This window comes from Polyodon spathula, chromosome 23 (genome assembly GCF_017654505.1).
Source record: "Polyodon spathula isolate WHYD16114869_AA chromosome 23, ASM1765450v1, whole genome shotgun sequence".
NCBI classification, from domain to species: domain Eukaryota; kingdom Metazoa; phylum Chordata; class Actinopteri; order Acipenseriformes; family Polyodontidae; genus Polyodon; species Polyodon spathula.
Window position 1 is genome coordinate 9,727,640 of NC_054556.1, and position 16,253 is coordinate 9,743,892.

General features: G+C 37.9%; 1 protein-coding gene across 3 annotated transcripts in view; it reads left to right on the forward strand.

The window, feature by feature from the left end:
* The first annotated feature begins 1,857 nt into the window (after window positions 1-1,857).
* LOC121297874 (semaphorin-3F-like) overlaps window positions 1,858-16,253 on the forward strand; it is a 76,531-nt gene continuing 62,135 nt past the window's right edge. For 2 of the 3 annotated variants that reach the window (XM_041224462.1, XM_041224464.1), the window contains exons 1-2: window positions 1,858-2,243; window positions 9,134-9,287. In XM_041224462.1, the coding sequence (XP_041080396.1) occupies window positions 9,176-9,287 (112 nt within the window). In that variant the 5' untranslated portion in view covers window positions 1,858-2,243; window positions 9,134-9,175. The remainder of the gene's footprint in view (window positions 2,244-9,133; window positions 9,288-16,253) is intronic. The other variant, XM_041224463.1, reaches the window with a different exon arrangement.

Consider the following 16,253-nt stretch of genomic DNA (forward strand, 5'->3'; position numbering starts at 1 on the left):
AGGGCTGTGTTGCTGGGGAACTTGAGCCGTGCTGAGAATAAATGGGACAGTGTTCTGTTCCTAACCTGCTGCCTATAATCCACCTTGGTAACAAGGGCTTTCCACACAGAGCCTGGCCTCGTGGGCTCACTATTTTACTAAAGGTGCAACATCATCTTACCTCGCTACGGGGGGTGAGTTTTCACTTTCAATACACATGCAATGTGATGCATGGGAACAGTGTACCTCCCAGCGAGAAAGATAATTTTGCAGGCAGAGGTTTTAATATCCTTTTATTAATGTGGGCACCTGTTTTGTCTTCCACCACCACTCAAAAGCTTACTCTGGACTTTTTCGACTGTACCTACCGCACAATTCAATGAAAACTGGAACATTAAAAAAGGCTACATGTGACACTTAAAAAAAATTGGAGACTTTTTAATTTGATGCCTTATCATGCCTTTTAATTTTAATTTGATGTCTTCACTGTGTTTAATGTGTACATTTATATTGCTAATATGAATTCATCCTGCAGAACTGTGCATGTCTCCCATAAACTATCCATCTTGCTCATACAAAGATTGATAATCAAACATACATGTATAATACTGTATATCACATGCTTGATACTTAATTACACAGACAGGCATACAGGTTAAACTTCTCAACCCCTTCCCTCTCTTGTTTGAGATGGCAGTGAGCAGTAGGACAGGAAATAAAAACAATAAAAAGAGCTGATTAAAAGCAAACAGCCAGAGCGAGGCAACGTTGCCTGGGGCTCTGTGCAAGGCAAAGCATTGGAATGAAAGTCATGTGCAGCACAGAGAAGCTTAGCTGCCAATGTGCTACCTATCCCAGTAGGGCTTGCAGTCAGAACACTGCCCAGCCACACGCTTGTCCACTCCCACACTGCTCCAGAATGTAATTGAACTTTACATAATCTCTAAGGGTCTTCATTCAAGTGTTCAATGAACTGAAAACGTGTGTTCCATTTAAATAAAGCGTTGCCAGGAAATGTTACATGTTCATGTAAACAATGATCAGGAAATAACGTAGAAAATAATTGACCTGCTCCTCCTGGCAGCTAAATTGTTTGTTTCTTTTACAAGGTGATAGGTATGTCTGGTGAAAAGCAGCTTGTAAAGTTATTTTTATATCTGCACACTGCTTGCCCCTCTGATTAAAATGTCTAAGAACACCCTTACAATAGGCATCTATTTCTTGTAACTGTTTCCCTCAACCACAAAAGGAAAACTTTTGCTACAAAAGATATAACTGTGTGTGTGTCTCTCTCTCTCTCTCTCTCTCTCTCTCTCTCTCTCTCTATATATATATATATATATGTGTGTGTGTGTGTGTGTGTGTGTGTGTGTGTGTGTGTGTGTGTGTGTGTGCCTGCTGTCAGCTTGATTACTGTATTTGATTATAATACTATCAACATACAAATAAATCTTGTAGATCAACACATAGTCTGGTCTTGTTGATGCCTGATAACGTTATTATGAGCTACATTAAAATGAACTAAAAATTAACTAAAATGAAATAAACGGTTTGGGTGAACGGATTTTCATATGAAATAAACATGACCTCTATATTTGTTTATCATAAAAGGTAACATTGGCTAGTGTAAATACGATAGTGTGCAAAATATATCTAGAAATGCATGTTTGATTATATAATACACTGTCTACATAAAGCGACTGCAAGGTTTTCATGCGCATGTAAGAAGTCAAATGTAAAGGAGACGCCGCTGCCAGCATTAGGAGGCGGGGTTGTGGGCGGTGGCAGCAAAGGTAAGTCCACGCCTTGTGGTAGGGGTTATGCAAATGACTTGATTTCATCCACCTGCCAGAGCTTTTCTCCAGCAGTCAGGAGCTCCTTAGTGCGGAAGACAACTGCCAAAGCGGTCAGTGAACCAGGGAACGGGAATACTTTCAACTTTCTGTTTCTTTTCCAAGGAATTGCCAACCTGGGACCATCTTGCACCCAGGGCACACTGAGATCTGCGCTTGAAGAATTAATTCTGTTTCTTGGATTGTATGCAGCAGGACCCAAGTCAATAACTCAGGTGTTTATGAAAAACAAGAATCGAGAAAATTGTTAAGGACATTATCATAGCGCATTACTTTATATTTTTAAGGATTCGCGTTTTTCTTCAAATCGTGTTTGGGAAACCCGTTACACTGGATACTGCTCTATATACAAGTCTGTTTGTATATGTATAAGTGGGATTAAGATAGACTGTTACTGGTCATAACATAAAGGTAATTAATTATCAATCTATTCAGTGTATTTATTTTAATGTGAAGTGTGCAATATTTGTGTTACTGTAAGACCATGATAATATAGTTTTTCAATTATGATGGGTATTGTTCAGTTCCAAGTAAATTAAACGCCATATAGCAATACACTGTTTTGTTTAATTTAATTTAATTTAATTTAATTTAATTTTACATTGTGGTGATATAGCTAGGTGATTTTTTCAAATATTTTAACGCCGACAGTGGCTAATCTTGATCTTTCCGTTTGGTAGCTGGCAGTGTTTATGTACTTATGTTATGGAAGAAGGATTAAAGTTATCGGTGCTTGAAAATCGTATGCTGATAAGACAGCAGTAAATATTGCAAAGGTATTTATCAACATATTTTTTTTAAACGCTGGCAATACTAAAAAAGAAAATAAACAATAACAACTACCATAGGGGGACGATGTTTATGAAACAGCCTATACACAAATAGACAGCTTGCAAACGTTCTTTAAGTATTATAGTTAAGACTTCTGCATTATTAGTATTTAATAGTGCTATTGGTACTACTACGACGACTACCACTAATAATAATTATTTGAACAATTCAGTAATTTGCCCTATAGAGTATCCGAATCTACACAAGTAAAATTCAAATGAAACATACTCTCTATATATCTCTATATATATATATATATATATATATATATATATATATATATATATATATATATATATATAAAAACTCTTTAGTAAAACGAGGTGGTGCAATTTGCCGTTGTACACGCTTATTGAATATTGAACTTGGCAATACATCGTGCCTGTGTTAACCTGCGTGCGTCGCCCACAATATTCAGAGCGTCCTGTATTATCAGAAATGGGTGAGACGAAGCGGTTTTTGAACAACCACCTGGGGTTGTATCATTTAAAGTCGGAAGCTTGTAGACAGTAATACCACATCAGCGTGTTTGCTTTACGGGACTGTTTTGGCTTCTGCTATAGGCTAAATAACTTACTGGTGAGGTTATGAACATGATCTTAAAAAAAGAAAAGATACACTTTAGCAGACTGTGATTTATCAGTTACCTGTCACTTAACTGGTACATAAGTAGGGATTATGTGGGCGGGGAGGTGTACATCGTTAGATAACCACAGCTGGTCTGCTGCTGAATCTGCACACCTCGTTTTTAAACAGTGATTATGCATGTGGCTGTATTTCATGTAAAACCAATACGGATATACTGTAGAGAGTCGTTTACAAAGTTGTTGTCAGATGTAGTTACTGCAATTGGATAGAGGAACGGACACGTTGATAGGGGCGGCTGCCCCAGGAACCCGATCCCATTCCCTGGGTTGCAGAATTGAGCAGCTCGTCGCTGACACGTTATTTCTAGCGGAACAGGATCGTGCCGGGAGTTTTTTTAAAAGCTTAAATGGTTTTTATGACCCTGAGCTCTATAAATCAGGTCATGTCGGTGAAATTATAACGAACCCTTGCAAAAAGAAAATACAGTTCCTCTGATTCCGCTTGAGTTAATTTCGAGTTTACACCTCTGTAAAGCAGATCAGTGTACCCCCAATGGGTCCTAGACACATATTGCATGTTTGACAAAGTAAGCCCCCTAAAAAACAAAGCTTGTATAGCGAAGTTTTTAAACGCTTAGAAATGCTTTTAAGGAAATTAAAAACACATTTTTTTTTTTAAATTGGTCTACTTTTTTATAGTGATTTTGTAAGCTGGTGTTAGTTATATGTGCTAAAAACAACGATTAGACTAAAGCATATTCAGCGTTGAGACTTATAAAAATGTGTGGTCGATCTGTTTCACTTCAGTAACTGAGAACGGAAATAAAATATCGTAGCATCTGTTTCAGATTTAAAGGTCTTAAAAAGAAGTAGTTAAGTTAAGGCTCAAGTATTAAAACAAACAAACCATTTATTAACTGCTTAAGGCCCCTCTAGATGCAATAAACAGTATAATTTGTGTAAGTGTGTGTGTGTGTGTGTGTGTGTGTAATACATTGATGAAGGCTATATTTGCATCCTGAGCCATTTGGGGAAAAAAGGCATAATACCACAGTAGCGACGTCAAAAAGTGATAATTCCTCTAGAGGAAAATATTGAACTTTGACCCATTGGACGACTCAAGACCATCACTTTCAATACAACACCCACACTACATAAATGACCAACAAAATGAGAATACTGTAGCGAAATGGGTTACTGCAGGCAGGCGCATGACACAGAGCTAGCCAATCTATACATGGGCTGAGAGCGGGCTCGAACCTAGGACCTCTCGCGTTAAAGCATAGGGCTGATACCGCTGTGCAAAGGCAATGTTCCACATAAAGCTCCCTAACAGATAACGACATAGAACCTATAAGCACAGAAAAAAAAACCAACAAAAAAAAACAAAAAAACAAACCTGCTGAACCACATGCTCATTAATATTAGCATCATAAGGGTATCCATGTATTAAAAAAAAAAATAACAGATGGGCCTCTTCAGTGAGTTACAGGAAAACAATTCATGTCGGGTTTCAGTGACAGTTAATAAATTACTCGACCTTCGATCTCATAATCTATGACATCACAGAAACCGTAGATGGAATTATTTTCCTATAATTCACTGAAGCCCATCTATTACTCTATATATATCCTTTTTTTCTGTATGTTAATATGCATAGTTCTAAATTTAATGAGGATCTGTCTCACAAGCTTTGCCTCCATCTGCCTTATTAACTTACAATCATTAGTAATTGTCACAATAACTTAGGTCGGGTCTCATCTGCCAGCTTTCTTTCTGAAGAGAGAATCTCAACATTGAATTGCTGTTCTTGATGCCTAAATAGTGTCCAGGTAGAATAACTGACAATACACGCAATTAAGTCATGACTGCAATAAAACTGATAGTATTATTATACATCATTGAGAGAAGTTAGGTTTCTCAAATTGAGGGGTTACATGTAAAGACAAATACATAGGCTAACTATTTTAGTGCTCGGCCATGAAATCTGAATAAAACCACTCCCATAGACAAGTGTTTTGTTCCATCTCAAGACAAAGTCTTACCAGATGAGCAAAGAAATACTTCCTTTTCAAAATGGAAAAGCTTATTTAATTTCCCAAGGTTTATTACAGGCTTCTAAAATATAACAGACATACTAGAGTTGTTGCTTGTAAATTTAGTTTAGAATAGCTGTGTTGTTTTTGTGTAGTTAATTGCCCAACCAAGTAATAATGTTTCAGAACTCCCTTGCTCCAATTAGACTAGGTGGAGTCTTGTCGACTTGATTAAATTAGCTGATTTTTTTTTAATATGGAGACAAACAGTTTCTCTCTCATCTTATTCCGATTACAGAATATTGTTAAAATCCAATTTTGGTAGCTGAACAGTATATGTGACATAGGATTTTAATGGAACCCAGTTGTGAGTGGGTTGCTCTTCTGTAGCAGTGATAACCTTGTCTGTTGTCCCTCATTATGTTCAGGGTGTGGTCACTTTATTGGAAGGGGTGTTATGGCAGTTACAGTAGGATACAGATACTCTGTCTAGTCAAACGCTCACTGTCAAGCCCCTTTAAAACTTTGATAAATCTCCTTTCTTTGACAAAATAACCAAAAACTGCTATTGGCCTCAACTATGACACTGTTGATCATATGACATGTTACGTAGTTGACCTTTGCAAAAAAAATATTTTCTCAATAAGTGATCATATCATAACTTCTAAAGAATAGTTGTAGTCAAATAAAAATATAGTTTTTTTTATTAATAATTTGTATCAAACTCAGCCACCACCAACGATTAATTTCTGCATTACATTACTGTTATAGCTTGTTCGTATTAGTCAACTAATATTGTTTTTAGGTGCTTTTTAATAAAACTGCTATGTGATCAGAAATAGACCATTTCACTTGTTTTGCAATCTCATTGCAATAATAACACTGGGTTTAGACACACTTTTTCCTGTTGTGCTTGGTAGGTGTGACTGGTTTCCACACAGTAGAAATACAAGAGGGTAAGAAAAAGAGGGAGGGAGAGAGGGCAGATTTATTTGAGTCAATCCAACTATTATCCCATGGGATTACAGTTCTATTATGTACAATCCATAATGTTTGAATTTTTCTGTGTTCCCTTTTTTGTGACTCACTTTCTTTTACATTTTGAAATCCTGTAATAGTTTTCAAAAAGCTTGTTTAAAGCCCCGTTGAGCTGATTTGACTTGGGAGACTTTGGAGCCGAAACAGGTTCTGAGAGTAGAGAGAAAACTCTGTTGTAAATCAATAACACCCTGTAAACATGATATACCTACCTGCGCATAAACTAAAATGTCTTAAACTAAAAAAAAAACCCTTGATGAGATCCTTCAACCCATAGTTGTATAAACCAATGGCTGGATCACAGTGAAGGGGCAGATATAGTATCAGATGGATTGTAAAAATTCTGATCTGTAGTGGTAGAGTGTTCGTAAACTATTTGTAAAAAAATAAAATGCGTAGCCATTAGTAAACAATGGTGTCAGTTTTGCACTGGCTTATCAAAAGCTTAGTAGATCCGGTCTATTCACCGGCATTTTTTTGTTAAGTGCCTTCCGCTGTGTCTTTGTTTCTCTTAGTAATATTGGTTGTGGATTATTTTTGCTATAGTCTTTGTGAGTATTTTGACATTCTTGGATTAGCTCTTAGAATATCAACAGAATATTTAGCAAGAAGCATTGACCAAGATCCTTTTTTTTTTAATTCAGAGTAGGATATTCTTTTTGAATTCCTCAACTTGACGAGCCCCATTTCTTTGTTAAACATTTATTCATGCTAATGTGTGCATTGTGCATTGCAGGCGTACACTGTGAATACAAAATCTTGAATGAGGTATGAGTATCACGCCATACATGCTATCATTACATCATTAGTACAGACCAGTTATTGTGACCAGTTCCACAGAACAAAGGCTCCAGAGTGTGTGTGTGTGTGTATGTATGTATATATATATATATATATATATATATATATATATATATATATATACACACATACATATTAAAATATAGTGGTTACCATTATAAGAGTGACTCAGGGGTCCTATGGGCTAACAAATATTTAAGACCTTACTCACTCTTTCAATATTTGTACCGGCTCTGTATCAAAACTAATTTTACCTTTTGGTGGTTGCTCTACAATTTTAGATGAACAACAAACAAAACCAAACCAAAAAACACACAATGCACTAAGTTTCCTTGTTACTCTTGAATGGGCCGTTCTGAAAACACTTTTACTTGAGTGAGTGCTCTTCTTTTATGCAGAAAAGTTTGTGGTGTGTTGTGGAAGGGGGGGTGGGGTAACCACAGAACTAATGATATGGACCCCACTGGGGTCTGCAGCAGAGGGGTGGTTTTGAAAGGAGCTAGCGGGCAAAAGGATGGCATACACAGGACCGAGTGGGAAGGCAAATTCTCTCTTCAAAGGGCAATGGCTGACTCTGCTCTTTTTACTGTGCTCTGCGTTGATGAGTATGGGGGGCAGTATTTGTCTATGTGAGGGTTTGTCATTTGTGCCATTGTGAAGCGGAAATACCTCAGAGACATGATAGAGTTGAAACCGGTCCCGGGGGGAGTGGATTTCAAAAGAAGTCAGGTGGAGAGGGAGCGAGGGAGCAGAGGGCAGGAAAGAGGGATGGAGTGGGTAAACAGTAGGAGGAGAAAAGGAAAAGAATGAACATTCCAATGTCCATATGCTTTTAACCCTTTAATTCCTGAGTTGCTGTATGTTCTCAACCTTTTAACAAAGAATGTCAAACATGTGTACTGTTTGCGTCAGTGTTGATTTGATTTGAGCTAAGCTGAATCCGCCAGAGGGAGCTACGGTGCTTGATGCTGCCATCTAGTCAGAGCTGAAGGAAGTGCAACACAGTAATTTTGCAACATTGTAGGGTATATTGATACAAAAAAAGGTGTGCATTCTTGTTCAGCACTATTCTTGCTGAACCCTCTTTAAAAAAAAAAAAATTCTCTACCAGGGTAGCACATACCTGCTTTGAAATACATATACAAAAATACATATTTTAGGTGTATGTACACCTAGTGGTCTGTTTTCTTTTTTTGAACCCTGTGTGCAGGCTCAGCCTCAGTTGAGAAGGCTTTACTGAGGCAGTCATTGGAACACCATGCTGATTGAGAATTGTTTTCAGAATGTGAAGTGTAGCTAAGATAAAAAAAAGAAAGGTAGACAGGAAGAGGTAATAATGAACTGGAGGAAAACTAATAGGAAGATGAGGAGCGAGTCAGTAGGGTTTTGGTACAAATTGAACGAGTAATGAAATGATTGTACCAAACATGATTTTAATCTGAATCAGTTGTTTATTTCTAAAGAAAATATAGTTTTTACTTTTCACATACTCCCAAAAAACCCTCAAAAATAGCTGGCTGTGATTGCAATGGTGTATTTATTTTCCAATTCAAACAACACCAGGGCTGTTCAGCACAAAAAGGACTGGCTGTAATTCTACAACTGTTCTCATGGCTGATCGTAATTACAACAGTAAACATGCGGGAGTAACCATCAGTGCTGTGTGCTCTGCTATGGGCTTGCAATTTAATGTTGCTGTTGGTTGTTCATTTGTTTTTGTTTTTTTAAATTAAGATTGATTCCCCAGTATTACATTCTATAAGTTTTACATAATGTACACGTTTTGATTGTATACCTACTATGCATCGTATGTGATTTATGTATTGGAATATTTTTCACAAAGGATATTGAGCCATCTACCCAAAATGTGATTATGCCCCTAAGAACAAATTTATGTGTAAGGAATCACTAATCAAAACCCAGTTATTCCAAGCTGACCTATAATAATAAGCACTAAAACCAGGTCTAATATGTGAATAATTAACAATGTCTTACCTTGTTTCCTCAGGGTTTTTGGGAGATTTCGGTTAGGATTGGACCTCTTCACACCATGGCCATTCACAGCCTCTGCATGGTGACCCATCTCCTGGCACTCAGTCACTGGATGCTGGTGTCCAGCTGTCTTCCGTTGTCGGCCCCAAGAGTACAGCTGACCTTCAAAGGTATGGCGCACCCTCCTTTTAATATAATCAAGCTGGTGGTCGTTTATGACTTCATGACCCAATCTGGGGCCTAATATTTGTGCTAGCAAATATATGGTTTGAATCAGGTTATAAAGAGCACTCTTCTCTCTATACTCTATGTGAGGAAATTCTAGACCTATCCTGAACCAGTTAAAGGAAAAACAAACACCAAGTGAATGTGGAAAAAAAGGGAATGACTTCAAAATTGATAAGAGACTAACTTGAACCTGGGGTTGATCAAAATACTATTGCTGCGAGGGAATTGAGGTGAGGTTTAACAAAGTGGATTTGGCTTCAGGATCTGCTATCCAGTTTACTTACTGCAGTGTGGGAATTATATGGATTAGCATACAGGCGACAAAGTTTGCAGGCAGAGGGGATTACAGAGTGCAAATTGTTTGGATCAGCAGAGCAAGACGCTGCCTGCTTTGCTGTATCTACAAGAAAATAACACTTTCGATAAGTATAGCAACATTCTGGAGAGAACTTTTACTGTTCAGCTTGTATTCTTTGGGCTAGCAGAGCAAAATTTGGCTTAATTAACTGTTGCTACATAGCTTTGACATTTTTTTTTCGTAATCAAGTAGGATTTAATATCTCACTGATCATGCAGGCAACATGCTTGAGTTTTCTTTTTTTTCATTATGCTTTTTTTTTTTTTAAATTGGTTTTTGAACATCCTAAACAAATCGGAACATATTGGGTATCCAGATTTACTTTTGCTCTACTGGAACGGTTTCCTAATATCTATAATTCATACATAACTTAAACACTACTTAAGTATACTTTGTTAAAATATTAATCTGCTGGACAGAGTTTATTTTATTTATTTAGACACATAATATATCTGTCAAGAACTGTTTCCTCTTTTGTGGCCTTTATAGTATTCTCAACTAAGAAAACTAAAAGTTGAAAATGACCAGGGTATTCAGGTACCTGTGTTTACCTGGCTAATTCATGAATGACAGAGGACTAACAACATTAACAGCAACCGATAAGATGCTCTTTAAAGATGTCTGTAGTTGCTGTGATGGGTTCTAGAAGTTCTTGCTGGAAAGAGTTCTTTCTGATGAAGCAGCAATCTATAGTAGTAATCATACTTTCTGATATATTTGCTGGCTTGCCTGCTTTTGTTCCTACTCATATAGGATTTAACAGCTCAGTGCTCACTCAGCCTGGATACTCTAGAGCCCCAATTTTCTTTTTTATTACTATGTTCTTATTTTTCTTTTTTTAAACCGCGTTACAAAATTGACAAATAAGGTTAACTTTTGCTATATGGCAACGATTGCTCAGTATCTTGTAATGTACTAAAAATCTTAAGAGGGGCCAGATGTACCACTCTGGGTAATTTGCATTTATGACCACTGTAGCTGTGGTGTGGGCAATTTGCTTATATTGGAAAATCTCTCCCGGAGTGCACACAGAGTAGCTATGCTCATGTTTGGATGCAGTGCATGCAAACTTAAGTCAAGAATGTACTTATTGAACTGGACACTTAGTTAGTTCATAATCATTAGTGACAGCAAGCAAAATAAAAGTCTTTATGAGTCACTGTTCCAAATTTCTTCCACATATTTTATGTTCACTCTTATAATTTTCCAATGTATTCAATGCCAGGTTGTGTAAATGACCTTTTGTTTAAGGTTAGTTAAATGTTGTAAAATCCTTGACTTTGCAATCCAGAGGAACTTATGTTAAATATCAGAACAAGTGACTCCATGTAATAAAAATTAAAAAATACATATTGAACGCCTTTGATATTCTTTGTTCCCAATTGTTTCCTCTCCTGGGGCAGGTTCTAGAATCATTCCCTGGTGATTCTGCTGCTTTGGCTAGGCTCTCCTGAATTTCTTTAAAAAAATGTGGAGGGGATGAGGAACTCCTGGTTGCTTTATGGTGTGAAATCCTGCTCACTCATGATCACTGTGGGAAGTGGACATGACAGAGGCTTGAGAATGGGATAAATGTACAGGCAGTATTTCCTTAACACAGCACATTTTCTGATCCCTCTGTAACAATGTGTTCTCATCCTGGTTAGATAAAAACACTGTGAATTGCAATTGGTTCTCTGATTCTCTGCCGTCAGTTCGAAGAGGTTTGAGATTTGAATTGGTCATATATAAGATGAATTCGGCAAGATCATATCTAACCAAGTTCACGGTAAAGCCTGAAATGCCTTAAACTGCTATGAAAATGGAGTGTTATGTGTGACACTTCGGTTGCAGGGTATTAAGAGTGCTGGACTGCTGTAGGGAAAGCAGTGGGTTCAGGGTCTGGTCAACATTGTTGATGTGCAATCAGGGTAAGTTTAAGCATGACGCTGGCCTGTATTACCCACAATGTATCAAAGCTACATAAACAAGCTTCTCTAAGCTGGGTTGCTTGAGCTGTGAGCTAAGAAGCTTGAGAATGGACTACCTTACCTCAATCTCGGCAGCGTGATGCAGCAGTAAAAACATTTTCATAAAGTGTAAGATGAGCTATTGGCAGGACAGTCTAGTTGGGTCTCTGGCAATCAATACCTTCGAGCTTCAGTGGGTGACAAAATATTGGCGCTGGCTTCAGAAACCTGAGTGTCTATGGATAATCAATTTACTTTTTGTTGCCCTGGAAGCAGGGATTCTGGGCCTAGGGATCTAATTTAAAAGTGACTGCCCAGTGCTCACATGATCAATGACATTGACCCCAGTGTAAATTCCATTCCCAGAGAGAAAGTTGAACTCTGAGAGTGAGTTAGTGTGTGGGGTAGTGGGGGCAGGAGTTGAATTTTCACTTTTTGTTTAAATTATCTCTAATCTAGCCGGGCTTAAATGATGGTGTCATGGCCAGATAAAGTGACCCAGAACTATAGTGGCAAATATCAAATTCCACTCCCCTATTTTACATGTACTCCAGTGATGCAACTCCTGTGCTCTAACCACCAAACAAACCCACAAACTTCTGTAAAACTGTCGAGTACTAATATGAACAGCACAAAGAAATTAGCAAGTGTCTGATTCCCGACTTATTGTATGTATTTAAATGTTTGAGTTCAAAAAACCTTTAACAAATAAGTAAAATATTGATATTAATACCTGTACTACTACAAAAAATCCCCCCAAATAAACAAACAACTAATGTTTACAACAGTTGAATCAGTCTGAATTATAAAGGTAATGGTTGAACACACTGTGCCTTTTGTCTGACTATTATGCTCAGTGGTTAGTAAATACAGGACAGAACATGCCTGCATTGATGGCAGCTATCTAATTAATCCAATCTGGGTTTGTGAAGGAATTTAAAAAAGGAGGTTTGGAAGATCCTCTCTGTCTTTCATTGTTGAGGTGGTAACTGGCTCACCTTGAGGACCATCACTCTGTTTAAAAGTCCTTGTCTTCTTGTTCTAATGCAATCCTAATGGCCTGGCTGTGTAGCCATGGGTGGAGAAAGGGTAGGAGGAACCCTTGCTGGTGCAAATTAAAATAGGTGATAGATGTAGATCCTAGGTTGGGTAATAGGAAGGTTTGAGAGTAAAGATATAATCTCAGAGGTTTCTGATGCAATTAATTGAAAGTGTGGTCATTCATTATTCATTCACAGTGAGTTTGGTTAGCTTAAGTTGAAACCTGCCTCCTAGAGATTTGCACTTGTTGATCTTTTAAACCTTATCTACAGTGACAGCGATGGCTTCACCAAATTATTTAACTGAGCACTGTTGGTCCTTTTTTTTTTTACCTGAACACTGTGTGAGAGGTCCTTAGCGCAGACAGAGGAGGGATATTTTTAACAAAAAGAATGTTCTCACTTTCCAGTCAATGGAATTCCAGGCATACTGTTCCTGGCTAACCTTTTGTAATTCCTACTTTGAGATATGGAAGCACATCCCTATTTTTATCCTCAGATCTAACTATAGCATAGTTTCAGTGTCAGGTTGAGGTCAGGAGGAGAGATTGCAAAAATAAACTAAGGTCTTTAAAGACTCAAAAACACAGTGGAGCCAGAGCCAAATGTCTTGGAAAGGTTCAACTTGAGCTTAGAGTTACCGGAGAATCAATGGGTGGTTGAAATGTTAGACATAGGTGTCCTGGTGAGAGAAACAAGCAGCAAAAGCTCGCTAGCAGGGATTTCAATTACCCTCTTGGGTCTTTTCCAAGCTTGGTTTAACAATGAGCATCCATCAACTCAATTGAGTAGTACTGTAATTCTGGAGTTATTCAAAGCCTATTGTATGATTGGCAAACCCACCTCTGTACAACGTCCTTCTGGCCTTAAGGTAGCTTTTGGTCCTTTTAATAATCCACTTGTTGACAAATCTACTTTAAAAGCTTGAAATGAGCAGTCACCATATGGTCACAATATCGATTAAGGATTAGGATACGAGTCTTTGGCCCTCTGATCTTATGGAGCTGAAGGCTTTGTCTTTGGGAATTAGCAGTTTAGTCATCAGCAAAGAGGAATAACAAAATACAATTTATTTCCTTCAAAACTGACATGGGCTTTTGGAGCTCAGTTTGGTAAGCACCCTCAGTGTCCTTCTTCCAACACAGGGTTCCTGATGTAAAATATATATGAAGTGCTTACTACTTTTTTTTTTTTTTTTTTTTTTTATTATTCTTATTTTCTGTTCAGCTTGTATATGGGAGTTCTCTATGATGTCAACGCAGTTACTGCCTTCTTCCCTGGCACTGCGATTTTATTGCTGCATGGAGGTCTACTGTAGATGCTAAACTGTGGAGAAACAATAACTCTGAATTAGCCAAGGACCGGCACCATTTTGGAAACAGCCCAAACCGCAATTACTTGAAGCAGCAATTAGGCAAAAAGATTTCTTGTTTAATAAGAAAAACTCTGAATCACCCTTTTTTATATTGTTGTTAACCAGGAAAGAGAAATAGAGGGAGCTGCGGTGGCTGGGAGGGAATCAAACCCTCAAGATCCAGGCCTCCCTTAGTTCCCAGGGCTACTGTGAGAAAGACAGGTTTCAGGGGACTGTGACGAACAGGAAGCCCCAGTCATGGGCTTCACTCCTGGGCAGTGCCTGCAAATCTGCCTCAGGAACAGAAGGTTGTTGAACTAACCATTAACTCTATTAGGCTGGCTTGAGGATTAGGCTTTTTTTTAATAAAGAAGAAAATTCAGAAGGCTGTGTGGTCCAGCAGTCTGGGATCAAGAACATCCGGGTTTCTGAGTTGTAATTAATCCTGCTGGCAGACTTAATGAGCTGGTTGGGGTGAGGCCAACCCTTAATATTGTATATAGAGGATTTGGTGCACCAGAACACTTAAACATCAAACTAGCAGAATTATGTGGTGACAAATATAGGGAAGAAAGTACAAAAGCTAAACTTGTGACTGTTAATTAATTAGTTGTGTCTTTCTTTGGCAGCCAGAAAATGTATATTATAATCAAAATAATTTAGGTAGGTAGGTTTAACTTGTAAGATTATACACCATTTATACAGTCAACCAACTGTGTGTGTGTGTGTGTGTGCTGTGTTCCTATTCTGTGGGGTGACACACTCCACACTCTCTGCTGGAGTTTACAGCATGCAGCTGGCAGCAAGGTGGGGTGAGAGACTTGGAAAAACTGAATCAAATTAGAATTACTGCAAAGAAACTGATTACATCTTCAGGGCTGGCTCCATCTCGCAAAGAAACCGAGTAATAAGAACAGCCCTGGCTGCTTATCAGGGGCCGAGGGAGCTTTTCTTCCTTTTCCTTCTCAGTCGGTGCAGCACAGTGCTGTTGGGGCCCGACTGGAAATATATCATCATACCCAGAGGCAAAGAACTTTACAACACCCGCTGATTCGCTAGGGACCTCTGTGCTGAATTCAGTTCACTCAACACAGAGAAACTAAAGGTAACAGCATACCAACTAATCAATGTTGCTGAAAATCTTCATGTGCAGTACTATGTGGAACAACTTTTGTGTATCTATCGACAATGGCCTAACACTGAAAGGAATAAACTAAAGTTATCCACAATTTTCTTTCATCAAGGTGTTTCACAGGAAGTAGCACTGTAGACTTGTATATGCTGCCAGTCTCTCACCTTTCACAAGCACTGAACTCATCCCTTTTCAGTGTCTACCCAGTTGAATTACTGCCAGAGGTTGTCAGTCCCTCCACTGCTGTCTTTAACTCATATTTCACACCACTGAAATCATCAGAGTCCTCCACCTGCCCAAAGATTTGTGTAATGCCCCTATTAAAAAATAATGCATTTGAAAATGATTTTACAGCCCTGCATAACTTATATAATCTATTAAACATGTATAAAGCATTATAAATTTGTGGGGTGAAAACAGTGCAGTTGCATATGTAAACAAAATAAATAAATAAAATGCGGTTATGATCCAGTGCACGGCTGTAATGTTTTAAAGCCGATAACAAGGCAAACATCTCATGGAGTAGTTAATCATTCTGTTGTATGTCTCAAAGCAGGGGGAAAAAAGCAACATGTTCCAAATGAAATCATTTAGTTTTTAAATCATTGCCAAAAAAATCAATTGGATTTGGCAAGCTGTGGTGTTTTAGAGTCAGAAACAATAGATCCAACTTGGCTTCATAGGCCTGTCTTGGTGCTTTTAATCAATGATGGAGTAAAGTTTTCTGCTGTATAACACATCGTTAATGTGCAATGTACTTGCCTTAGGACAGAACTCGACTCTAAACTGTATCAAATTCTCAGCACATCTTTACAAATAATTAATTATTTATATCCTAAAATCCATTTTTTTGTTACTTTGGTAGTAATTCTAACCGGAGGGGTTACAAAGTTGTTACAGCTCTGTGATTTATTAAGTGTATTATGTATAAAGTGTTTGGAGCATTGCTAGAGAATCTCACATGCCTGATCAATGATAATGATAAGTAGTGTATGACTGCTGGAACAGAATAGTATTCTCTATAGGAGGCGGGTTTGTGTCTAACCCCTGGTCGTTACTAAATTCTATGCAATGT